Source organism: Trachurus japonicus, chromosome 19 (assembly GCF_045865225.1).
Source record: "Trachurus japonicus isolate A0001 chromosome 19, Traja_1.0".
NCBI classification, from domain to species: domain Eukaryota; kingdom Metazoa; phylum Chordata; class Actinopteri; order Carangiformes; family Carangidae; genus Trachurus; species Trachurus japonicus.
Genome location: NC_140925.1, coordinates 5976549 through 6002845, shown reverse-complemented (window position 1 = coordinate 6002845; position 26297 = coordinate 5976549). Strand labels below are relative to the sequence as shown.

The following is a 26297-nucleotide window of genomic DNA, read 5'->3' as shown; positions in this document are numbered from 1 at the left end:
CTGTTCCGCTGTTCTAAAAATAGCTTGCACCGACAATTAAAGGCAACGAACCTACTGCTAAATCTATAGGGATTATGGCAATTGGCTAATTTGCCAAAATGTTTAACTATCCCTTTAACAGGTACTGATGCTAATGCTTAGCTATGTAGCAACAGCAAAACTTATAAATAGCTCCTTTTAATGGGATAATTTCAATATTTGAGAAACACTTATTTTCTTACTCATCTATCATTTGATAAAAAGACTGTCATGTCTGTACAGGAAGTAAATGCTTGTGGTAGTTAGCAGATTACGTACATGATTATATAAATTACATGACCCCAGGACAAAAAAGAAAAAGCCTGATGTTTTTACACTTGCAGTTTCTGTACAAATAAATAATAAATAAGATATATCTTATTAATACGTGATGTTTGTAAAGCTGCAATAAGTATCCCTAACTATCTTAATAGTCTTGTAATCTGTGGCTTTGAAGTACTGTAGGATTTTCTATGTTTAAATTAGTCTGAAGTGTGACGGTGACTTTTTGCTTCCCTCGTGTGATGCACTATAATCACATAAAGCAGTAATCACAGCCGTGCTCAGTGGTGATGTCAGCTAATTATCATTAATGTGACTCACTCTTACGTGTTGATCGCTGCTGACAAAAGGACAAAGTTTCAGAAGCTGTTTCTCTCTCCTTTTTTTTTCAAAGTTGTGGGGCTAACTTGCTAATCCTGCTCGGTGAAACACCCCTCAGGGTGATGAACAACAACACACACAAAAAAAAAAACTTGGAGCAACTTTTCAACTTGCAGGCAGCGAGAGCTTTTTGTTTCTCATCGCAGCCTCAGAGACTTATGGTATAGTTATGACACGCAGCGTGCCTAAAAATAGGTCGACTAGACAGGTGCTCTCTTGTGGCAGCATGTCTCCTTTGCCTGCCTGTCTCTTCTCACTTTTATTTGTCTCTCTTCACTCAGTTGCTGAGGAACGGAAGCCTGAAAGAGGCTGGCAGGAGGAAGCCAGCAAGAGAGATAAGTTTCCATCTCTCTCTCTCTGCATCCTTCCTTCCTTCCCATCCCCGAAGCTCTGTGCACTTCTCTCTATCTCTCTCTCTCTTCTATCTCTCTCTCTCTGCACTGCAGCTTTCTGCAGCAGCAGCACCAACAACCAACCAACCAACCAGGCGACCTGCTCCTCTTCAGCACTGTGTGAACATGTACAATAAGAGAAAACAAGTGGTGTCTGCTGTATGTTGCATTTCCTGAAGATAGTGCTGTGATCTCCGTGCGATGCTCCTGGCACTCCGTTGTGATTTTATATACGAAAGAGTCAAAACAAAAACAAAAAAAAAAGACACAAGGCGAGTAGATGTGCATGCACAAACACTAATTATGATACTGTGTGTTTATAAAGGCCTTATTTGTCCTCACACATTTATAATCGGATCATTCCAGGAGTTGAACTTCAAGATCTCACTGTGGTCTTATCACACTGTGTACACTTGCTTATGTGACCTTTTTTTTATTTCATGAATAAATTAATTCTAGTACTAACGAGAAACTCTGTAGTTTCTAAAACTGATTATTATGAAATCAACGACCACCAACGTTTAAAGGGAAGTTCCCTCAGACTTTTCCACGCAGATGTTTGGATTAACTTTTATAATTTAGTTAAAACATGAAGTGAAATATCTGCGGTTTCTACAGAAAAAAATCCCCAGTGAAAAATCTCAACTGTTCGTCACCATGTTTTAATCATACAGTGTAATTATCACCTCGCATAATTTCATAATTATGAGAAATTGGGCGTAATGAACCCACTCAGATATTTTGTGGTTAACCTCCACAGCATCTTATGTTGCAATGATTGTAAACACTGTCAGACATGAACCACGGAGCTACTGCAGAGCGTCTGCTCGGCTGCAGAGGAGCTCATCCACTCCACGTTGGTTTCTTCTCCATGAACGAGAAGCAAAGAGGCAGAAATGTTTCAGTATCAGTGCTGCAAATGGAAATGATGTCTCTTTTTATATATATATATTTCTATATATCAGGTGAAATTAAATAAAAATGGTGGATTAATAGCTTTGAACTTTTGACTTTTATACCTTTCATAATCATCGTGTTACCTCATCTGGATCGTCTCATCGTGCACAATAACAAACATTCTCCAAAATGTCACCACTACTATATTTCACAAGTTAACGAGACGTTTACTCCTAATTTCCCAGAATAAAAGACCCATGAAATGACCAAAACTAACAATGCAACAGTCTGACAAAAGTTGAAATTCATGGTGATTTTCTAAAATAGGAACTGCGCTGCAATTTTTAACAGAAGTTTCGCAAACAGGAGAAAGTTTTATTTGGGGATTATTTTCAGATGCGGATGGATACACATTTGGTTTATTAAGCAATTTCTTGTACTTCCATAATGATGATGATTGTAAGATTAAATCATTATAAACTAAGTAGTGTGAAATATTGTTTATTTGGGTCTTTTCATGGGACAGCTGCATAAATCAGATTTATTCTTTTAAATTCCTATTTTCTTCATTATAAAAATCTGAATGAATAGCCCATTTACATAGGATATTATACACCAGATATCTAATATGAAAACCTTATTAATGTGTGTGTTTCTCTGGTTGAGAAGCAAAAAAAAAAAGAAAGAGCCGGAGACAGTTTTGTTCTTCAAATATATAATCTTAGCTCAGTCATACAGATATATACATTGTATAATAAATAATATTTATAAAAACATAACATTTACGATTATAAAATAAAAAGGGAATTATTCACTTTAAAACATTTGTACAAAACTTTGGATATAGCGGGGGGGAAGTCAGGGTGGTGGTGTAGGTGTGTGTGGTTGGGGGAAGGGGAGGGGGAGAGGGGTTGAACACAGAAAGGTAGGCGAGGGAGGGGGGGAGGGAGGGGGCTGTGTAGAAGTCAGATGACGCAAATGCTAAGCTATGTCACAAAGAGAGGACCGCCTATACACTACTGGGTAACTTGTGTTTTTGTTGTTGAATATAATTAATAGGAAGCAGGTGGGACTGTCAGAACATGTAGCGTGGAAACCTCTCACAGTTTGTTCCACCATTGTGAAGAGCCAGCCTGCCATCCATCCGTCCATCCATCCATCCGTCCGTTTTTCCATCCACTTCTGTTTGTCACTAGCACACACACACACACACACATGCTCACACACAACTGTCTTCAGCTTAATGTCAGTCATGTTTTCTACACGAGCTGGAAGTTTTTTTTTTGTGTTTTTTTTTCCCGTCCACTCAAAAATCACAACTATTTTTCCTCCATTGATCTTAAAAAACCATTTCCTCCCACGCAAAAACTGAGCCGGGCGGGCCGACGTCCAGGCCTCTAAAAAAAAAACACCAAAAATTAAAAAAAAACACAACTGTCGGTTCACTGTATTGTTCCTCCGACCTCTCCAAAACCAAAACAGTGAGGCAGAAGTGTTTTTGTTGTGCGCTGACAAGAACACAAGTTCATAAATCAGGCTTCTTAAAAACCTCAAGCTGTCGAACTAAGAGGAGGGGGGAAATATGAAGAGAAGGAAGGATAGAAGGAAGGATGTGGAAGCCAATGAGGATCTGCTCTGCACTCTGGTCTCCACGTGTCGTCACATGTCCCCCTTTTTCTTCTCTTTTCTTTTTTTTATTACAGTGATAAAGAAGTTTTGCTCTTTAAAGATGAACCTGATGAATGCATGAAGTACAAAGATCTCCCCATGATCAATTAATTAATATTAAGCATGCTAAAAAGCTGGAGTCTGATGCATAAAGTCATAACAATTCTTCTTCTAGCCTGGATAATAATAATAATAATAATAATAATAATGTATAACTGTGTGTTGTTGCAGTTGTTGCATCATACTTGTGGAAACCATGAGTTTACAGGTCAGTCGTGCCCGAATGCAGGAACAAAGTCGTCATTCATAAGAACTGCAAGAAACATTTTTTTGCTCGGTATAAACAATGCTGCTAAATTTGTTCCACCTGGCGTTTGGCTGTACTGTACTGTACTGTGGGACTGAATAGTGCATTACATATACATGTGTAGGGCTGTTAGTTGGTGGAATGAGCATGTGGCTCACACACACACACACACACACACACTTATACACACTCACACACACACACACACACACACATACACATGCCCCCTCCTGCATACCTCCACTCCCAGCCCATTGGTGATATTTCAGAAATGCAGGGCTATAAAATCAGGCTGTAGCATATATCTTCCAGGCTTTTCCCCCCAGTTGACTGGTGCAGTGGAGTCAGTCAGAAGGGAGTAGCAACACTGAGGATTTCATCAGCTCAGTAGTTTACAAAAAAAAAAAAAGAAATAAAGAAAGACAGGACTGTGGCACCTCCAGCGCCCGCCCTGCTGTTCTCAGTTCAGTTCAGTAGTTACAAAGTGATGGTTTCCTGGGGCTGCCCACGTGTTCGCTATCACTTATGACTTTAAGTGAAGGTGTAGAGGTTGGTTTAGTTTAAACAAAACAAAACAAAAGGTAAACCAGCCTGACAGGCTGGAGAAGTGAGGTGTTAGTTAGAAAAAAATGCTTTTTTTTGTTGTTTTTTTATTCAAAAGCAAAGAGAGTCTGAAAGTTTGTTTTTTCTTTTTCTTGTTTACTGCATTAATCTCACAGGTAAAAAGTGTTACTGTACATGCCACGAGCATCGTGTTGGCATGGAGGGGGGAAATAAATAAAGACAAAAGGGGGAAGGGGACGGGGGCTCATGTGTAAGGAGGGGGAGTTGGGGGTTGGGGGGGGTGGGGGGTCAGTGGGAGAGTGGCACAACTCGGACTTCAGGTCGGTGGTGTGTTTATGGAGCTGGTTGCAGGGTTTTTACAATGAGAGGTGAAGATGTACGGTGGCCCTGAGGTGCAAAACACAACGACAAATCAGAAAACACAACGACAAAACAGAAAACACAACAACAAATAACTAAACTTTTTTTTCTTTTTTGTTGTTGTGCTTAGTAATTTGTTGTGTTTTCTCTTTTGTCGTTGTGTTTTCTGATTTGCCGTTGTATTTTCTCATTTGCCGCTGTGTTTTCTCTTTCTGTGTTGTGTTTTCTCTTTTGCCGTTGTGTTTTCTTTTTTTGTGTTGTATTTTCTGATTTGCTGTTGTGATTTGCACCTCAGGGCCACCGTACAGAAGTCTTCATCACTGATGAAGAAGAGTGTGATGTGATGCTCCCCCAATTCCAATCCGCCCCCTAAAGACTCAGGCCCTGAACCCTCACTGACTGAAGTGACGTCAGCTCTAAGTGACAGAGTGTGAGAGTCTGTGAGGGTCCAGATGCTGTAAACATGAATGGAACAGCACTTACACACTCTCACGACATGTTACCTTGACAACAAAATGTTTTTAACTCCGCCCTTGGACCGATAAATTTACTGTACTTTCAATACGCACAAGGTGTGCGAGGGAGGCGGACTCAAAACAAAATATTCCTGGATCAGATCTGATCAAATCATCATCAATAATCACAAACTGCACGTTAACACTGACAGTAAACTTCTTCTTTTCTTTTTATTTATTCCTTTTTTTTGGCTCCTGTCCATTAACAATAAAGAGACTGGCGGAGCTCTCTCTGACTACGTGTGTTAATTTCTTTTTTTTTAACACTTGCGTTCCGACGGCATCCCATGTGTTATGGTTTGACTTCACAACGCTATGAACTGTGGGTAATTCCCCTACCAAAGTCAGCATCAGTGCTGACTTACGGTAAGGGGGCAGTAAGGGCTCATTCACTGACTCACTGACTTGATGATCTGACAACGGAACAGCCCTCACACACTCACAGACTTCCCGTGAACGCGCCTCTAAGTCAGTGAGTCCGTGAGGGGTCGGATTGGAATTGGGCCGCTGAGTCTGTGTTGGAGAAGTTGAGGGAGGGGAGTCGTGCAGGAGGTTTTTTTTGGGGGGGTAGGGGTGAGGGCAGCACTTGTAGTCCAGCAGTCAGTTTGTCTGAAAGCTACAGGCTCTTTCTCTCGCTCTCTCTTTTCTTTCACTTGCACGTGTGCACGTCGTACACGCGCACGCACTCCTGACAGCTGACGTAGCAGCACCAGTGGAAGATGCAGTGACACTTCTCCTTGCGCTTCTCAGTCCGGGTGTTGTGGCCGCGGCCGCAGCACAGCAGGTCGCAGCCCTCGATGCCGTGCGACGACACGTTGCAGACCCGGTCCCGCGTGCCGAACGAGCCCGTCTCCGGGTTGGGCTCGCAGAAGTTGGGCGAGCCCTCGTAGTAGACCAGGTCGCGCTCGGTGGGGTGCTTGAAGAAGGCGTACTTGACCCGCAGCGTCTCCACCCAGCCCCGAGACTCCCGGTGCTTCTCCACCACCATCTCCGAGGCGCTGTCGTACTTGTCCTTCAGGTAGTCGCCCAGGATGCGGAAGTCCGGCTGCGCCCACCAGCAGGTCTTCACCTCGCAGCTCCCGGACAGGCCGTGGCATTTACAGCGCAGGTGCATGTGGTCCAGGATGGTCTGAGACACACACACACACACACACACACACACACATGTTCATAGGTTCAATAAGAAAATCAGAGACAACATGGGCCCTATATAGATATATGCCGCTAAAATTATTTATTTATTTGATTAGGACATTGCATATTAATCAGCATGTCAGCCAGAGCATCAATGCTGGAGTTAGCATAGTTGCTAATTCACATCCGTTGTCCTAAGGCAAGTCATAACATACAAAACATATACCAGTAGGCTATACAAATAGATAAAACACAGTTTTACACAAAAAATAGGTCCCAATTCACATTAAGAGTCCATATAGAAAAATAGAAAGACAAAAAGTTATGTATGAGAGCAGGTCTGGCTTGCTTCTAACCACTGTTTGAGGGTCTTTTTGAAGGAGGTGGTGTAAGTGGCACAGTCTCTAACATAAGCTGCTAGCTAATATATTCCAGGACCTCTGATGGACACCACCATTTGGCTAAATTTGGTCTTAGAGAGTGTGCAAGTCAAATTTTCATCTAATTGCACATGTGCAACCAGTAGCCTAAATTTGGCGGGACTCAAAGAATCAGGTGTCAGGCCAGTGTGTGTGAGGACCATGAATGAAAAGGAAATGTAAATATTTGCTTTGCAAGTCGATTTATGGTTTGTGCCCCTAAATTTTCTGCTTGTGCTCCTAAGATGTTTAAGTTATGGGACCACTGTAGGTTACTTCTAGTAAAAAAAAAAAAGTAGTCTGGAGCCCTGATATATATATTTAGCATTGATCATTCAATGATGGTGAGAAAAGAAAAGAAAATTCATTGACCACCAAAATAATTTTCTACTGGGTGGAATCGGACCCACAGTGCACCAGCACTTCTAAATGGATGCTGTTCTGTCAGATGAGTTATTCGTTGCTCTTGCATGGTTATATTACTGTATTGTGTCTACAGTTTTTTCCTTGTAAACCATAAATTAGCCAGCCCTGGCCCACGTTTGATTTTATTTTATTCTTTGCAGCCACATCGACGCCTCAGTCGCAGCCAGATGCAGCCGTTGTGGCATTTGCCCTATTGACCTATGGCCAGTCTGTCACTGGTCTAATAGAGGAGTTAATATGAAACTTTAAAAAAAGACTCAACTGTGGATCCAAATGTTCAATATGTTCCACATCATTTATCTTTATTAGTCAATAATACGGTGGCCCTGTGGCCTCAATGCACTGCAGCTCAAGAACACGCATGCAAAGTCCTGAATGAATGCTGACATGCACCTGCAATTACATGCACATGTTGCTAAATCAGGAAATGACTCGCAACACCTGCAGATAAAACAACTCCTGCAAATTCAGGTGTCGGTTTCCAGGGACACAAAAAAGTGACGGACCCGGCTGGTGTGAATATTTGTTCCATGTTCCTTGAGGTCAGAAGCTGTGAAGTTTGGACATGAGGTGAGTTTGTTTGGTTCAATATGACACGATTCATGATGCTTATTGTATACTGTTGCATTAGCTGGGTCTGTTGCTATTTTGTGTCCCCTGGGAACACTGTTTGTTGTCAAATTGAAGCTGTTTTCTGAATTTACAGCACATTTGAGTATTTGCAGGTGTTTGCAGTGAATTTATCCTTCAGGGCCACCGTACTACTAACATCCCTAAAAGCACTTCTTAGTGTTGAAGCCTTGGATCTGATACACTTTTTTTCACCTTTCAACTCTGACTGACACTGTAAAGGTGCATTTTTTTGGGGTGGAGTCGTCCTTTAAAGTCTAATTGACTAAAAAAATGCGCTGGTGAACTTTGATTTAATAAAGTGACTCAGCCGGTGTGTGGGGGCGGTCGGGCGGTCACCACCAGGCAGGATCTGATGGAGTTTTATGGTTAGACATTTTACAGGATCCTCAGTAACGCAGACGAAACGAAACCACTAAAGACTCACGGAGCAGGCCAAGAAAAACAATATGCCACTGGCTGCAATTTATTGAAGTGTCATGCAGCTGTGAAGTAAAGAGGGTCTGTGCTTCTGCTGCTGCTGCTGCTAATTCCCTCTGAAGTCACTGGCTCACACCGTGAATGTGCTGCCGCCGGGCATATTTTACCTTTTGTGTTTTCGATTTTGTTGTGCTTAAATTCGGCAGCTATATTTAGCTGCAGAATTCCCCCAGCTGGGGCGAAAGGCAGGTGGCTGTGGCACCTCTGGGTGAGTAAAGGGGGGGAGAGTAAACATGTGTAGAGAGGGGTGGATGGACCGGTGACATCACACTGTGAGCTTGTCATGCCAACATCAAGTCCCAGAGGCCCTCGGGGCTAAATAATGGAGCGTGAGAGGGCCAGGTGGAGAGGGGAGCAGCAGACTCCTGACAGTGCTGCTGTTCAGCGAGCTCCTGTGGTCTCTGACTGCTCCTGTGTGCTCAGATCAAAGGGCTGTCTTGTTGCCGTGTGGTCCCTCCATTTGCCCCTCAGCGAGCAGCCGGGGAGCCTATTTTCTCCCAGTGGTGACAGCAGCCAGTGATGTTTTAAGTCTGAGCTGATTTCCTTCTTTTCCCCCTCGACTCACTCGGGTTATTTGACTGTCAGGGAATTTTTTTCATTGGGATGCAAGGCATGAAAGGCGAGGTGTGTGTAAGTGTGTGTGTGTGAGGGTGTTGCCGAGATGAGTAATTAACCAGTCATTCAAAGTCAAGTGCTCATTTTTAGGTGGAAGCTCAGAAATGTGCGGACAAGTCAAATCCCAAATCCCTGCCCGTCATCTGAACAATTAGTGATCCCCAACAATATAACTCCAACGCTGCGCTGAGACAGTCGGGCCTTTGTCCATTGTTTACCGTGTCTCGGTTTCAGCTTTCACCTCCTGCACTTATTTTTAACGCAGGTTGTGCTGAGGTTGTCTAATTAATGTGATGAATTATGGCGCAGACTGTACCTCAGGACTCAACAATGGTACCTGAGGTTATCTCACAGAGTCTATCAGATCACTTTATTCCCATGGTGTGAACTCAGGGCTCCAGATTGCCCCTAAATTTTGAGACAGTGCAAGTCAATTTTTCATCTACCTGCACATGTACAACCAGTAATTTTAATGAAACGTAGAAGGAGCGACTCAAAGAATCTGGAAGCTGCCATTACAGGTGGCAGGCCGATGTGTGCGAGGATCATGAATGAAAAGGAAATATGAGTATTTGCTTTTCAAGTTGATTTACGCCCCTAACTTTTCTACTTGTGCTCCTAAACTTCCTAACTTTGTGAAACCGTTTGTTGGTGACGACTTCCTGCCTCAACATAAAAACATTCCTGTGCACAAATCCTGGACCCGAAAGAAATGGTTTTCCCAGTTTAGTGTGGAGGAAGTTCACAGGCTGGTCTACAGCCCCAACCCCGTCCATCAGCTTTGGGATGAACCAGAACACCGACTGAGAACCAGATCTTATCAACAGTCAAGTTCTCAAATCCTTTTGAAATTTTGTCAGGTCTTCCCCGACATACAGATACATACTATTGGCTACAGAATACAGAAACAGCACATCCTTGCACCAGCTCTTCAGATAATTTTAAATGTGTTTACCGTGCGTCCCGCCTCGTTGTTGTGCCGGTTCATCGCCGAGCGGGCGTCTGGACGATTCTCCCTGGCGTCTGCGAACTCTCTGGACACCAGCACCCCAAACTCTGCATCCTCGCTGCAGCCGCCCCACTTCCAACCTTCCCCCGGAGGTCCCTTGTGGTGGGAGTCGCAGCCGCACATGGTGGACGTGCCCTCGGCGCAGGAGCGAGTCACCGCGAATGCGACACCCGCTGAGGCTATGGCGTGGACGAACGCCGACTCTCTGGTTGCTGAGAGAGACACATGAAGGACAGACATGAAGACAGAGAGACAGACGGGGAGCGTGTCAGTCATGTGCTGAGCATGGACAAGGCAATCTGTAACTGCTGCCAACATCCAGACAGAGGTACTGAAAGGGATTCCTCCAGGCAAAGGCCTTTTAACACAACTTTTCATCTTTCAGACGGCACATATACTATGTAGCTGGGAAAACACATAGACAAAGCCTGAAGAAAAACACTGACGTACACAGGTCACAGTCTTAACGTCATCGTCGTCATCATCATCATCATCATCACAGACGAGGAAGCTCATTGAGGACACATGAAGCAGCCAGAGCAGAGTCCCTGCAGTGACATCAGCCCATTGTGGTTGTGTCAGGAGGGCCTAACGCTCAGTGGGATCTCAGTGACCTCCTGTCATCCCTGAGGTGTGCTGCTTTGCATCTGGATAGTGTTTCAGGAATGTTGTCACCCCCCACACCCCCACCCCACCTCCTCCTCCTCCTCCTGCTCCACCATCCTCCCACCCTCCTACCTTTTCCCAGTTCTGAGCCCTTAAGGCCCTCTGGTGAAACCTAGCAGTGTGTCGGCCTGTTTCTTTTCTACACTGAGGGATGGAGTTACACCTCCTTTGAAGGCAACAGCTTATTATGTAACCAGACACCATTGTTTCACAATCACAGCACACTTACCGTGGCTCAGCCATTACCCTCGACCAGCTCGGTTACAGACACACACAGGTATGCGGAGGCGTTCGTGAGCAGCAGCAGCGGTGGCGGTGGCGGCGGCGGCGGTGGCCTGACTTCTCAAGAGCATCAAGTGACCTCAATTTGGGATGACGACGAGGTTTAAAATTTGTACGAACACAACCAGAGAATTAACATCGTATTTTACCGACCGCAAAAGCAGCTGAGGTCAGAAACTCTCTCAGTGTGTCCACTGCCAAAGAAGCTTTCAAGACCCAATCTGACAAGCCACACACAAATTTTTACTAATGTCTGACTGGAGACGAGTCATATTCTCCCATCCTCAAGCAAAGTGAAATAAAACCTGCCTGTGGAGCTAAAATCATCAGGAGGATCAGTCTTTATCATCCAGTATTTCTCTCATACGGTGTATCTTATTAAATAGCTCGTAAAAGATACCGTATTTATCTAAATCTCCAGAGAACCCTCGCATGATTGGATGACACGCAGTCCTCAGGTTGGGCATCCCTGCTCACCCTGGCAAGCCTGACTGGGCCCTCCACAACATGGGCCTGTGAGCCCTGGGCCCCTGGAGCTCTGGCTGTTAGCCAAGGCTAGCGCTGCTCCTGCTACCTGCTGGGCCCATCAATCCGCCTTTGTTTCCCTTGTGTCACACTGTATTATCCGCACAAAGGGCCCAGCGACTCGCGCCCCCACAGCCCCGCTCTGCCCGGAGCTGGCATTCCCCAAAACTCCCCTCTAACTCCCTCCCCGCTCTCCCTCCAGCCACCCCTCCGCCAACACCCTGAGCTGAAATCCCATACACCAACACCACCACCCACCACAGGACCTGCACCCCCCACTTCCTCCAGGCATCCACCAACAGCACCACCGTGGGCCAACGAGCTGCGTACAGTCGCTGCTGCTGGTGCTGGAGGTGATGGTGGTCGGTAGCTTTCCCCTTCTCTCCAACACTTGCATTCATCATTCCCAAAGTGACACACTCTTCCTTCCTTCCTTTCCTCCTTCAGTCCTTCCTTCCTTCCTTCCTTTACTTCCCCGTCCCAGAGTGCACAGCCGGACTAGGTTGGGAGAGATCCCCTTTCAGCCTGTTTTCATGACAGAGTCAAAAGGGCGTGTGAATGGGGCGTCCGTGGGAGCTGGACTGTGTGAGGCGCGCACTGGTCTTCATGCACAGTAGGGGTTGAGCGGAGCCCCCCGGCCCTTTTCTATTGCCTGTAATCTCATTTGGCCTCCCCTCTCCCTTTTATTTGACTGAGGAGCTTGGACTGCTCACACTGCCCATTTCTGCCCAGATTCCTTCCCCTCTGACACACAGGGTAATTCATTTCCAATCAGCAGCCTCACTCACAACACACAAACTTCTACCTTTATAATTAGGCACTGCGAGGCCTAAAGCGGGACACCTGCGCCTATTGTTTCCCCCCCACTGTCAAGGTTTAGCGGGGATGTTTAAGAGACAATTAGTATTCTGCGTGTGAAGCGGCTGATGGATGTCTCCAGTATATCAGCTGTACTTGTCAGGCACTGTTGATAGATTCACTACGCTGACCCTCTTTCATGTACGAGAGTGTAAACACGGTTGGGAAAGCCGAACAGAAGCCCGACTCGACTCGACTCCGAAGACAAATGCGGTATTGAAGGTAAAGATGGATGGCGGCTGAATAATGTGTCAGTGCTTGTACCTGCGCTCATTTCTCACTGCAGCCAGGAAAGGTGTATATTATTGTAATTGCCCTAGTTAGTCAACAAAGGCCAAGAGAACAGGCAGGGTTGAGCCTTAGGGTGCAAAACTGGTGAATGCTACGTTTTGTAACAGCTTGCAGTAGCCGACTTTTTATAGTTGGGTGTTGTTTGGCACAGATCATTCAGATTACACTTTAATCCTTAGATATGTACATTACATCATTACAAACACAGCCGTCAGATTAATGGGACCCTTCCTTTCTGTTCTTGTGCTTTAAAAAAAACAACAAAAAAACGACAGTGCCTACCTTTATCTAACACGGGGCCAAAGATGGCGAGGTTGTCCTTGATGGTGGTGCAGTTCCACCGGCGGCCCCTGAACTGGTGCTGGCATTCCTGGATCCCCAGCTTCACACCTTCGGCGACACTGGGCATGATCTCAATGTAGTTGCGACAGAATCGCAGCTGCTTGGGCACCAGGCCGGGGATGGAGCCGCACAGGATGGGTTGGGAGCCCAGGGACGAGTACTGCTGCCCGAGGGCCAGGGACCTGAGACACACAGACGGAGAGGGAGGGCATTACGTTACTGAATGAGGTCTGACAATTAAAACATAGTTCTGCTGTTTTAACTAAATCCTTGTAAGGATTGGAAGTAGAAAAACCTACATGTTGCTGAAAGTACGGTCTCAGAAACGTATCCCACACCAACTCAGTTTAGTATCTTTTGTATCGGCCCTGGTGCTTTTACAAGTGTAAAGAATGTGGGAATTAAAACTGCTTGTCTCACAGTACAAGTCTGTGCCCTCCATGAACTCAAGCCCCACAATAGCAGCGATGGTGACCTGCCAGGGAGGCCTCCGTGAAAGGCAACCTGCTCTACAAGAGGGACCTCCTCTTCTTCTGTGTTCATTAATCTCAGGTTTAACTGTAAGCAGAGCTCTGTAACAATACGCCGATTCATACTCAAGTGTTTTATTGACTTATCTGCTTAATGTAGTTTATACTAAGGGCTTCTGTTTATTTTGTCTCCTTTTTTTTCCGGCAGAGGTGAGAAAAGGGAGGGGGGGAGGCAGGCTAATAGGCCCACTTCAGGGCAGGGATACAAGCTATTAGTACTGACTTTTCAAAGTGTTCCCACTTGTTAGCATACACAGATCTGCTGATCTAACAGATAACACACCAGAACCTGTCTGCTTAGTTTAGGAAAAGCCCCCTCATGCAATTTCAAAATAGACGAGAACACCTGCCTTTGCAGTTTCATCATTAATTTGTGGTTTCCTCTGGAGTTTGATGTTTTTTAAAGAGTGACAGCGTGTGCAGTTGAACTTGTTGGTGATGGACATAAAAAATCTGACATATCTGAAGCTGCGCTCCTCACCAGAAGGCCCGTGCAGATGTGCCTAAGCAGGGATTAATCACCACAACGAGACAGCCAAGACCAGCCTGTGATGCCAGAAACCATTATAGTTTCATTCAGGTAATTAATTTTAATTGCTTTCTTTTTGATTTTTTTTCTTGAAATAAAAGAGAGAGAGCGAGAAAACATGTTTGCCGCACCCGTGTTTTAACATGTTTTTTGTGATGACAAGCTTAAACAAAACTGCACGGTTTTCTTCCAGCAGCTCGTGCTCGGTGCGTTCAGAGAGACACAGAGTACACGTACATGTTTTAATGCAGCTCTGCATTCTTCAGAGGTGAGGAGGACAACGATGACGAATGCAGCAGCAGAAGCAGCGCTGAGTGTGTTTACAGGGTTACGGAGGTGAGGAGAAGAAGCTGCGGACTCCTCCAGCACCTGGCCGAGTCTGGGCCGACATTGTGGCGCTGGAGGCCATGAGAGGATCACGGGACGGGGTTGGAGGGTGGTGGGGGGGGGGGCAATTGACACTGATCAGATCAGAGCGCCACTCAGGATGACCTCAGGACCCCCGCAGGGCGCAACCCAATCACAGCAGCCAACTGACTCTGACGGATGAGTGCGGCGCTGTGCCCCACCCCGACACAAAAGTCAAGCCATTGAAGTCACAGGGGAAAGAAGAAAAAAAAAATCCCCCCTCAGAAAAGTTCACAGCTCTTTTGCGCTTTTGCTTTCTGCTTATGGACACCACCAAAAAACCTTGCCCCCTCCCCCCATATCCAAACACACACCCCTCCCCCACCCATCCATGCTCTGTTTTTGATCTCAGGTGAGCGTTGTTACAGCAGGTAGTGGAGCGTATACGCACCGAGACTCGACTCTGAGCTGTTTTGCCTTTTTTTTTTCTTTTTTTTTTTCCTGCTGCTCTTATGGAAACATCTGATGATCACATAATCAGCTGTGATCCACCGATACACAACAAACAGCTCATATGTTTCAATTAGACACTGATCACTGCTCCTCAAACACAGGGTCCCGTTCCACGAAACTATCAAACGCTACTATGCGCTGTGGGAAAAAAAAAAACAAGTCTCTCATAGTTTGTCATATCCAACATAATAACTCAAACTTAAAATGCTGTTTTTCCCCAAATTTGATGTTCACATGCAAACGTAGTAATTTGATAGAGCTCATCAATCTCCATTTATGTTCTTGTCCTGCGTTTACCCAAGCGAAAGCAGCCACATTAGCTCATCTGCCAGTCCCAACCCCACCGACATCACTGAGTTCAAGCGTTGCTGACTTCACTCTGTCTGGTGACTGAGTGACTAAGGACCTTAATTACACTGTCTGCTAGTTTGGTTACTGCCCATTAATCTCTCAGTCACGGGATGGACCTCAGCGATTGATGCCCCCACCTCCCTCCCTCCCTCACTACTCCTGCACACAGCTTGGATTTGAACACAAGTGTCACATGCTGCACGATAACATCAGTAAAGTATCTCCTGCTCAAGTGAGATATCTTTGCAGTCAGACGGCTGTGCCAACATTTCAGGTTCCACTCAGGACAGCTCAACTACTCGTCCGCAAGCCTGAAATACTGGCTCGGGCGGTGAATTTTAGGATTTCTGATGGAATCAATTAGCTAACCGCATGGGACTTTGTGGTGGCCATAGCATGTTTAGACCACAGGCTGTGGATCTGCCAGCCTATTTGTCTTTGTTTGCGGAGGATGTGCATCATTTGATCCGTATGGACAGATGAGATGAAAGGGATATCTTTTTTGGCGAGGTGCTAATGAGAGTCTTAACCCTGAGGGGTTATGAGGCATATCGTGCAAACACACTCACACGCAGACGCATGCATGTCGACCACATGTGTGCCATGCTGATCCTGCCTGCTTTGCCTCACTTCTCGGAAGCCACAAGCAACGTGTCTCAACCGAGTGAGGGAGGCAGCAGACGCAGGAAAAACCTCCACAGAGGCAGAATGCCGGGGGAATCTGCTGCAGGGGACGAGACGAGCAGCAGAGCAGCAGCGAACTGCAGGGCTTGGCAGGTGCATGCTCAGGCAGGTCCGTATGGGGCCTCTGCTGGCCTGAGGGGGTTTACGGCATGGTTGGGGGTTTTCTCAGTATCTAAACTGGGCTGATGTGAAAGTATGATGGGCTGCTGAAAACCACAGAAATGAAGCAGAGGAAACAAAGGGATTCCACCACACACCTCGCTAAAGAGTGGAAATTCACGCAATCAAAACGATGACACTGTAAACAAAAACTTTTGACTCAGCCACTCCCAGCGCAATAAAAATCACCGCTGCAGTTTCTTGCTGCTGCTGCTGCTGCTTGGGAGAAAAAGTGAAACTGTCTCCGAGTTAAATCTTGTAGCTACTGTGAGAAATATGTTGCAGCTGCTTTGGTGGGAGGTCTGCATCACAGGGGTCAGTGTGTAGCACATGTCTGTGCACAGATGAGCTCTTTTTGTGTGACAGCCTCGTATGTCCAGAGGCACAAAAACTACCAGGTGACCCTCTGAACCTGTTGAGCAGAACATGACACCTGACCTCTTCTGCCTTCAGCCCCCACGGCCTGCAGGAACGGTTTGAAGTTCACGACCAGGGTTTTTACATCCAGTATCAAAGAGCAGCAGCATTGATCTCTCCCGCCTGTTTCCGCCATTAATCACACATGAGGTCAGTACGTGATCAGGTGCTCACACTCGTTGATGCTGCTGCAAAAGACTGTTGTTGGAGGCAAATGCCGGCTCCTCACGCTTAAGCCCAGTCTAATACATGATAATGTTAATGTATAACACATTAAGGCTGGAGATCTCCTCACTATAGTATATTATACACACCTGCTTCAGAGCACTTGGAAGTTATTGTAGGCCTACCTGTCTAAACCTGGGGAATAATTTCATGCATTTTCTTTTCCTCGTGAAAGTTTCAGCGTCAAAGTAAGCCTACCATATTGAATAAGTTAGCGTTTTTATCATCTTTCATCATGCAAACTTTTTGTTCTGGCGTGATAACCTTCAAAACTTTAAAGACAGTTTTCTCATATGATCTCTTAGCTTTGTCTTAGCTCTCCGTTTATTCTGTCATTTCCCTCCGAACAGGTCACAAGCAAAGTAGCCATCGACTGCTCTGTGCTCCCATCATCGCTAGCTTCACCGCGAGCTACTGAAATTGGCACAAGAAGCAACTTCCTAAGGTAAGTCATCACAAATCAAAGATAATGGTTTTTTTTTTCAGTTTCAACTTGTGTCAGCTGCAGCGTCTCTGCAGCAGAATCAGTGTATAACAGCACATTGTAGCTAAGGCATCAAAAGCTGAAATTATCGCTATCTAGATAAAGCGGCTCCTGTTTGGGTTGGATTATTATTGATTGAATATTAGCATGCATGCATTGAGAATTTTAACTTTGAAGCAGGTAGAGGAGGAGCAAGTTGCATGTGTTTATAAGCTCACTATATATTTTCCATATAAGACTGTAAAATGCAAAATGTAAACGGTGCAGACAAATACAACAGCGCTGCATCATGAAGGTTTGTTGAGTGTTTGAAGTTGAGGTGTTGATTCAACGTCTTAATGATTCAGTTTGCTGCAGACAGTTTGTGGTTCTGTCAGTTTACAGTTCATTATAATGTTCCTGAGTTGTGGTTCTGTCCATTTGATTCTCATCTCATCACTATGATGGAGACTAAACATCAGAACCAGCCCCCTGGTTCCTGCTGAAGTTCTCCTCCTTTGAACGCAGGCCGGAAAATACTCATTCAGTTCACGTTGGCTGGAGTGAATCTAAAGTTTTTTTAGTCTTTGATAGTTCACTACAAAGAAAAGTCTGTCACAATCCATCCCTCCATCATTCCTCCTGAGGCGCTACGTTCTTCACAGACTTCATGGAAACCTGTGTTGAAGCCAGAGAGAGCGAACGACACGGCTCTGTTGCTACTTGTAGTTTCCCACTTCCAGTGAGGTTATCGCATAAGGTGGACGACGCCTCGTGCGTAATGCCCACAGCGGCAGCCGGAGCCTTTGTTCTGAGCCCGGGCTGCTGCTGCTGCTGCTGCTGCTGCTGAACATGCTGAAAACTGTTACACACTCAATGATGATATAATTTTCCATTTGGTTTAATCACAAGCCGGGACACTCTCCAGGCTGCTGACAGGTCAGGTGGAGAGGCACGGCTGATGATGTAGTCAACAACGTGGAGGAGGTGGAGGCTGCAGGTGGAGTTAATGGTTTCATTTTGGATCTGTTTGGTCAAATTAAAGGATTTTAATTGCCGTCAGATCTTTTTTTATTCCCTGTCCCAACAAAGAGCAATGAGGTTGGCTCTTAAATATGAACTCAAAGCTACAGATAAATATAATCAATGAGGGATTTGAGAGGATTTGGCCCGGGAGCCTCTTTCTCATTAAAGACAAGCGAACACTGTTAGTTCAGGCTGAGTTTGTACCAAGTGTGTTCTGCACCTTCAGGCTGCACAGAAAAAAAAAAGGCCGTAGCCTGAGAACATTGTTTGCATTAAACTCCAGTCTACCTCTAATTTACCTCTATATGTCGACGACGCAGACTCAAACTTGTCAGATTCGCCTGGAGGGGCGTCGCGCTGCTAAACGAGGAAGAAGTCGAGAAGACGTGCAACTGAAAACACCGCCACCAGAATCTCATTTGTAAATCCCACAACAGAGTCCGCAGAGAGAGACGAGAGAGAGATAAAGACGCTCGGAAGAGAGTAAGTGGGCCAAGGAAAGTTGCCGGCTTTGCCCGAGGATGGGACTTTTCCTGGTGGAGGCTGGAATGCAAAGCTTCCCCGTCTGTGTTCTGTTGTCTCCTCTTTTACTTTGGCACACTTTTGATTTGTAGTCCAACAGCTCCTGGCTGATCAGATAAAAAATGACAAGACCCCTGAAAAATGTTCCAACCTGTTCTTTCTTTCTTTCTACCTCCCCTCCGCTCCTCTCCTCCTCTCTCTCTGCAGACTGATGTGGAGAGAGTGTGGAGTTGGGACAGGGAGCCCCTGCAGTCACAAATATGGAGACGTGATGAGGGAAACTGAACAGGGTATAAACTTGTAAACCTGCCTGTCAGGGAGTGAATGAGAGCACAGGAGAGTGTGTATGTGTGTGTGTGTGTGTGTGTGTGTGTACGAGGCTCTTGACAAACGCACGTCTGCACGACTGGGAGCCTGGTGCGTTGGTCTGCCTGCTGCCTGGAGGTGGACACGGCACGACACAACAGAGTCTGAGCTGTTGTCTCGATAGAAAAAAAAAAAAGGACGGAGCTCGTCTGAATGAGTCTTGAGGGACTGTGAATAAACCACAAGCTCAAACAGCGCATTGTTCCCTGACACTCGCTCATTAGCGGCTGCTTGTTGGCACTGCTGCTTGAATTCTCTGCAGCAATGCATCCTATGCAAATCATAACTCGTAATAGATTCTCTGGAATCTGCCGTTTGTATGTCAGGAATTTTCTCTCTGTGGAGATTTCAAACAAAACCTCAGAGGTAATTAAACATCCCGACTTTTTAAAAAAGAGAAAACAAATTAAACAACCCTGACCCCAGATCTGCTGCAGGCTCCCACCTCTGTGAATCAAGTGGCCATAATGCAGATTTGTGCTTCTTTTTTGATCTGACACTACCTTTTTTTTTATATTAATGCATTTCTAAAAAGAGAATACTTCCATTTTATGCACAAACATGCATCAGAAATGAACTTAAACTCAAGAACTGAACTTCATCCAGTTGTTTCATCATATTGCTGCTGTTTATGTTTGGATGAAGAGCTACTGAGTGATCGCCCTTCTCTTCTTCTCGTGTTTGCTTTGACCTGGTCAGCGGCCTGAGGGCTTCACCTGTGCAGGTGTGATCTGCACATCTCTGTCACTCGCTGACCCCGTGTGCTGGAGAAACTGCTCCCTGCTAATAATTAACCTCTGTAACAAGCCATACAGGTGAGATCAGCCAGGTAATGAAGACTTTAAATATCTATGTGTGTGTGTGTGTGCCTGTGTGTATCTCCACACGTGTCCCCTAATGATCTCCTTGCCTCTGGCCATTGCTGTTTTCCCTTTGAGGAACTGTCCTGGCCTGTGTTTTAGTGCACCTAATAGCTGTGCACAGGGGGACTTTGTCATTTCCTACAAGAGCACTTTGCATGTCCTTTGATGGTGGCTGAAGATTAGGACTCGCCCTCGCTGCTTTGAAATACCACTCTCCTTTGAACCTCTCACCTAGCCTGCATGGGTCTGGCTGCATAACGTCGTGCAGAGGACGCTCTCGTAACAGATTTGTTTGGAGCTGAGATATATTTATCTATCGTGATTTGATTATCTTTTTTTAAATCTTTTTTTTAATTAGAATATGGAAATGTATTAAAATGCACCAGTCAAATTAAAGAAAGTGTGATCTTGAGGCCTCTGCAGAGTGATGCACCTGCTCTTCATCACACCTTTCATGTTTATGGGGAACACTCTCCTCAGATTTCCCTGGATGCCTGCGGACATCGCTCCGTCTTGGGATTTTTTGGCCCAAAATTGCCTTTGACCCCCGGCCGGCTCCGTGGCCATTCATATAAAGGGGGAACCCTAAAGTTTCGTATGAATGACATTCTTCTTTTTCTCCTTCTTCTGGACTTTTTTTCCCCCCCTCCACCTTCCTCCTCCGCCCCGAACATCCTTGATCTTTTCACACGGGGACGACAGACGGAGGATTTTCTCGCAGTAACAATCATTTAAGTGATCCCATCGCCAACGGTAGGGGCCGAAGATTGGATTGAGGGGAGGGGGGGGGGGGGCTGGAGGTTCAGAGGAGGGGTGTCGCAGTCAGATAATGACATTCCTGAGACCCAGAGATGGACTCTAGAGCCCCCTCTCTTAAGCCGCTCAGGTTGGACTGGAAAGGTCTGTGTATAGACCGGGCAGTTTGGTTAAACCTAGACAGCTTTGCTTGAGACCTCTCGAGAGGTGCGGCGCTCATATTGTTGAGGCCCCCGCCGGTCCCGGAGCTTCCACAAGTACAAGCAAACACAATGTTGGTCAGGAAGCTGCATTTAGGCTCAAACGTGCTTCAATATTTAATTAAAGGACGGCATAATTAAATCGCAGAGGCTTTAGTGTTGCTTGTAGGAGTGAATTAAAAAGCAACATGTTTTATTCCTAGCTGTGCCAGACTGAAGCTGATGGTGGAAGTCCTGTCTAGGTGTGTTAATGCACATAAATATTGAAGTTTTCATCAACTAAATGTGCGTCTGTCAATCTTCTGCAGCTGAGAGTTTGTGGGGAGCTGAGCTGAAATTACACTGAGCTCCAGACAAAACGAACATCAAGTGCGGAGCGTCGTTCCTCGCTGCAGATTGAACAGCGGTGATGAAAACACAGGATTAGGAGAATCAGAGTTCAAACATCTCGTGGCCGTGCAGGCGTGACACGACAGAGTTAAAGCGTTTTAATCACCGCCGAAGCTCGTTGGACCGAATTCAGCCGAGGTGGTGATTCCTCCGCGCTGAAAGTCACTGTCATCATTCACTTACACCCGCGGCTGCTGTTTATGCAAGAGCACAAACACACTGCAGCAGCAGGCCGACCGACCGGCCGGCTGGCTGGCTGGCTGACAGACGGAGCTGCTGCTTCTGGAAGCCTGCTCCGACTTCACACAGTGACTCTTATGAACGGCGTTATTATGTCACAGTCCTCGGCCTCAAGTTTGATACGGGTCAGAAGGTGAAACCAGAACACGGCACTAAATCCCAACAACACATGCTTTTTCATCCTGGAGCCGGCAACGGCAAAACACTGGTGTTGTCAGATAATTGGACGGAGACGCCGCGAGACCTGTGGATTAACACGGGGGTCAGAGCCGAAGCTTCGACATGTCACGAATTCAAACCCAAACCCGCTGATTTCTTGCCCCGTCCTACTACTGTTTTCCCAGCATCCTCGACATTCTTGCATTTCAAGAGAGCGATTTACTGCTCGGCCTCACCTCTCCAAACCCACCTCATTAGTTTGCTATGCCTCTTTCTGTCGACTACACCTCATCTTCATCTCCTTCGCATATGTGCATATCACTGAGAGTTATTTATGCTCTGTTTTGTTTTCAACACCCCATCTTGTAAAAGCAAAGGGCTGCCAGGCATGGAGCAGTCAAAAAGCTCCTCTCCCCTCCAACCCGTCCCACCGTGGCTTGAGAATTTATGGCCGAGTCATCGCCCCTGAGACAGAAGCCGAGAGGAGCCTCCTCCGCCTGGTGGGCCCTCTCTCTCTCTCTCGTCTCTCTCTCGTCTCTCTCGCTGAAACTCGGCACCTTCTCTCTCTTCTCCCTCTCGGCTGACGCACCACCTCATTTTGTCACCTTTTGGATGTGTCCAACACCGCGGGGCGATGCCACTGACAGCGCCGTTTGACACCCATTCCTCAGCACCTGCCCAATCACCTGGAGCTACGGCGAACGGCTTCTCATCTCTCTCAGCTTCTCAGTAGCCGCCACCCTCCTCCTCCTCCTCCTCCTCGTTCTCCTACACCTTCTACCGACCCCACTTCAAAATTTGTTACCCAAATCAAAGGTGGTGCTCATTGTTAAGGTTCGAACATTATACCAGTGTCATGTAAGCTCCTTAAAACAGGACAGCTGCAGGTAATTCACATGGAGAGAGAGAATCCAAGCTCTTTGTCACCGGTGTCTGATGGTTCCTACTGAAGCCAGGAGTGGGTGTAAAGTCCTCTTTGCCATTAACACTTCAGCCCTGTGGCCTGTGTATGTGTGTGTGTGTATGTGTGTATGCGTGTGTGTGTGTGTGTGTGTGCTTGGCAGCTGCCTGCTCTGTAAATGAAACCAGAAGATGCTCGCGGTTTGGACAGCAGTGTGTGTGCTGGGACCATATGCTAGTTGGGGCTACTAAAAAAAGTGCAGTAGCTCTGACAAGTATTGTGTCGTGAGCCAAAAGAGCTTTGTCATACGCCCACGCAAATATCACCAAAATAGAAGCTTTATGTTACAAAAGGAGACCAGGAGCTATGAGGTCAGCTGCATGTAGCTGCATTTGTAATGAGATAAACCTCTAAATTTCAGTTGCTGGTGCCAAAAGCGATCTGGGATAATTTAACAAAGAATAAAACCCTGCGGCACCAAAACATATTGTCTCCTGACAAATCCGTAGTGGAGGGGGTGAATTGTGGTACAATTGAAAAGCAAAATGATATGCTTAACTGTGTGTGCGTGTGTGTGTTTTTTTAAATAATAATGGATTGATTTAATTTCAGCTGATGATGCCACTGCAACATTTTTAATATTTTTTTTAAATCAATGTATGTCATAGATTAAAAAAAAAAAATCTAATCATCTAAAGATTCATTTCTCGGCAGGTTTTGGAGGCCGGCGGCCTGAATGACGCACAATAGCCAACGAAACAAAACAAACGGGCGCTGGTTATTGCACTTCCTAAAGCAAAAATTAACAGAAATTGAATTTTTTCTTCAATTTTTTAAATAGATTTTTTCATTTTTTTTAAGCTTTGTTGAGTTTCTCTGAGCAGCAGCATCACCGCTGTCATTGTCACTCTGCCACTGCCACAATTTATACATAATGATGATAATAATAATAATGAATGATCCTGTTGACCTGTTGTTTGGTTGTTTGTGTAGAAATGCCTCATCACACTGCTGTGTGCGGACATTTCACATTTCACATCCACATGCACATCCTTCTTTCTTTTTTTTTTTTTTAAAGCAGAATTCTACACATTATAATAATAATTTACTGTTTCCCACACACCCCAAAACTACAAATACATGCTCCAATATGATAAATTGACATGAGTGTGGAGGGGAAAAAATAACGGCGAGCCTTTTCCGTTACACTAGTATTTGAGGTTAAGATTCTTTGGACTGGGCCGGAGAACATTTTTCCACGCAGTCAACTGAAAGTGCACATTCTGCCCTCTCAGAAATGATCATTTGACCAAAAAACACACACACACACACTTACACACACACTCTCTCTCTCTCACTCTCTCTCTATAGGGTCTTGATGCTGAAACTGTGGATTTGTACTCACCACCAGATGGGATAGCCTCCAAGCACCCGTGAGCTGGACAACCACACACACATCCAATATCCAATCAGATACAAATCCATGAGGTAAGCCTTGTTGGAAGTGTGTGAAGTGTGTGTGTGTGAGAGAGAGAGTGGGCAAATGGATCAATACATAGAACTTCCAGTAGGCAATGGAGAAGAAGTAGTAGAAGAAGAAGAGTTTCCAGGAAGAGGAAAAAATTAAAAAAAAAAAAAAAAAAAAAAAAAAAAAGAAGCTTTAGGGCAGCTTGATTGTTGAATGAGGGGAAAATTAAAATGATATTGCAAAAAAAAAAAAAATCTTCCTCCTGTTTTCCCCCCTTTCTTTGAGTCGGGCCAGGAAAGTGTGTCTGTCTCCTAGTAGTTAAGAGAATAAGTGTCTCTTACACACATGCACACACGCTCCTACCCGTCCTCTCCTTCCCTCCCTCTCTCTGAGGTTCTTCCCTAAGGTAGATATCTTTTTCTCTCTCTCTCTACTTTTTTCTCCCTCAGGATGCCTCATCCACAGGCCCAATATTAAAGGGGGGGTGGTGGTGGAGGAGGAGGAGGAGAAGGAGGAGAAGGAGGAGGGAGAGAGAGAGAGGGAGGGAGGGAGGGGAGGAGGAGGAGGAGGAGGAGAGGGGGGGATGAGGTTTTTGGAGATGTCAGCTGGCAAGCCAATCACAGAAGATGGCCTTAGGTTACGAAAAAAAAATTATTATTCGTTCCCATCTGTCAATCACACGCCACCCCCTGGTAATGTGGAAAAGAAAGGAAAGAGTGAAAAGAGGGAGGGAGGGAGGGAGGGAGGGAGGGAGGGAAATGGGAGAGGGAGGTATAGGGAGGGACACGAGAAAAAGGTAGAGCAGACTTGTTACTCAACTTGTTTCATACGTGATCACTGGAGGAGAGAAAAAAAAGATAATAACAATAACAACAGTAATAATAATAATTCATAATAATTCAAAGTGTCTGAGAGGAAGGTGAAGCCAGTCGCCTCCCACCTGCCCCCCCCACCCCACAACCCCCCACCTCCGCTGACGTACATGTTGACATATTGATTTTTAGGGGTTGTGCCCTGACTAATTGATCCGGATATACTACTACGTGCATACAGTTGCAACTGCTGCTGCTGCGTCCCACTCACGGGGACGTATACAGTGAATTTTCTAAATTGTTGTCCGCCCACCCCAACAGGAGGGGAGAGACATAAAAGGGAGGAGGATCGGGGTTGGGGAGGGGAGGGGGGGCACAATAAAGCCATAAACTGTGGTGGTGGCTGGGCCAGGCATGCAAGGGGTTATATGCTTCAGCGGCCCAAAGGCAACACATTTTACATCAATACTATTGTCATTCTGATGGGCTGTGGGGCGAGCAGCCGTGGGACAAGGAGTGGGGAGTGGGGAGTGGGGTGGGGGGGTGGGGGGGCGAGGAGGGAGTGGAGGGAGGGAGGAGGAAGAGGAGGAGGGAGATAGAGAGTGAAGGAGGAGGGTGGGGACACTTGTGATGGACTTAGCCTGAAGAAGTAACCATGCATTTGATTCACATACAAGGAAACTGATGGGGGGCGAATACAAACAAGACGCCGGCCGGGGCTGAGATCAAACAGAGCCGGTTGTAGAGATAAGAATCTAAGAGTTAAGAGTGTGTGTTGTGTTGTGTGTGTTGTGTGTGTGTGTTGTGTTTTGCTTTTTGTCTCAGAGGATTATCAGTGTGTTGAGTCGTCAACAGAAAGACTGACCACTAAAGACGAGACCGCTGTGAAAACCAGTAATGAAGGGGTTCATCAGGGCAAATTTCAGACTGGACTTCACTTTTTCTGACAGCGAAGTGAAGTGAAGCTCTGAAGTGTCTTTAACTTTTTTTTTTTTCTTTTTTTTTCACCTTCACACCAGACTTCAGCTCCATGCCCTCTTAAAAGCCCAGAGATGTTATTGAACAAGTGTGTGGTTCAATTCTGACTCATAATCCTCAAAATCAAGTGTAAATCAGAACATATGTTAAGATGTAAATCACCCCCCCACTCTTTTTTTTTTCTTTTTTTTTTTTTTTTGCACATGTACAGTAGTTTTTGATGTGCAGATTGAACACTTTAACACTGCGTCCTCGTCCTCGGGCCAGATGGATTACCTGGTGGTAGATTTCACAACAGACTGAGCGTGTGCAGCCATATGGAGAGCAGCCTTTGGG

General features: G+C 45.7%; 2 protein-coding genes across 2 annotated transcripts in view; one reads left to right on the top strand and one right to left on the bottom strand.

The window, feature by feature from the left end:
- The window catches only part of LOC146967243 (vesicle-fusing ATPase-like), a 28014-nt gene extending 25518 nt beyond the window's left edge, over positions 1-2496 (top strand). The window contains exon 22 of the mRNA XM_085762551.1: positions 963-2496. The gene's annotated coding sequence lies outside the window, so the exon portion shown is untranslated. The remainder of the gene's footprint in view (positions 1-962) is intronic.
- Positions 2497-6028: 3532 nt separating this feature from the next.
- Positions 6029-24324, bottom strand: wnt3 (wingless-type MMTV integration site family, member 3). Its single transcript, XM_085760756.1, has 4 exons — positions 24109-24324; positions 13002-13243; positions 10044-10309; positions 6029-6513 (listed from the first exon to the last, which is right to left on the bottom strand). The coding sequence occupies exons 1-4, from the start codon at positions 24186-24188 to the stop codon at positions 6034-6036; spliced, it is 1068 nt and encodes a 355-aa protein (XP_085616882.1). The 5' UTR covers positions 24189-24324; the 3' UTR covers positions 6029-6033.
- Positions 24325-26297: the final 1973 nt, after the last annotated feature.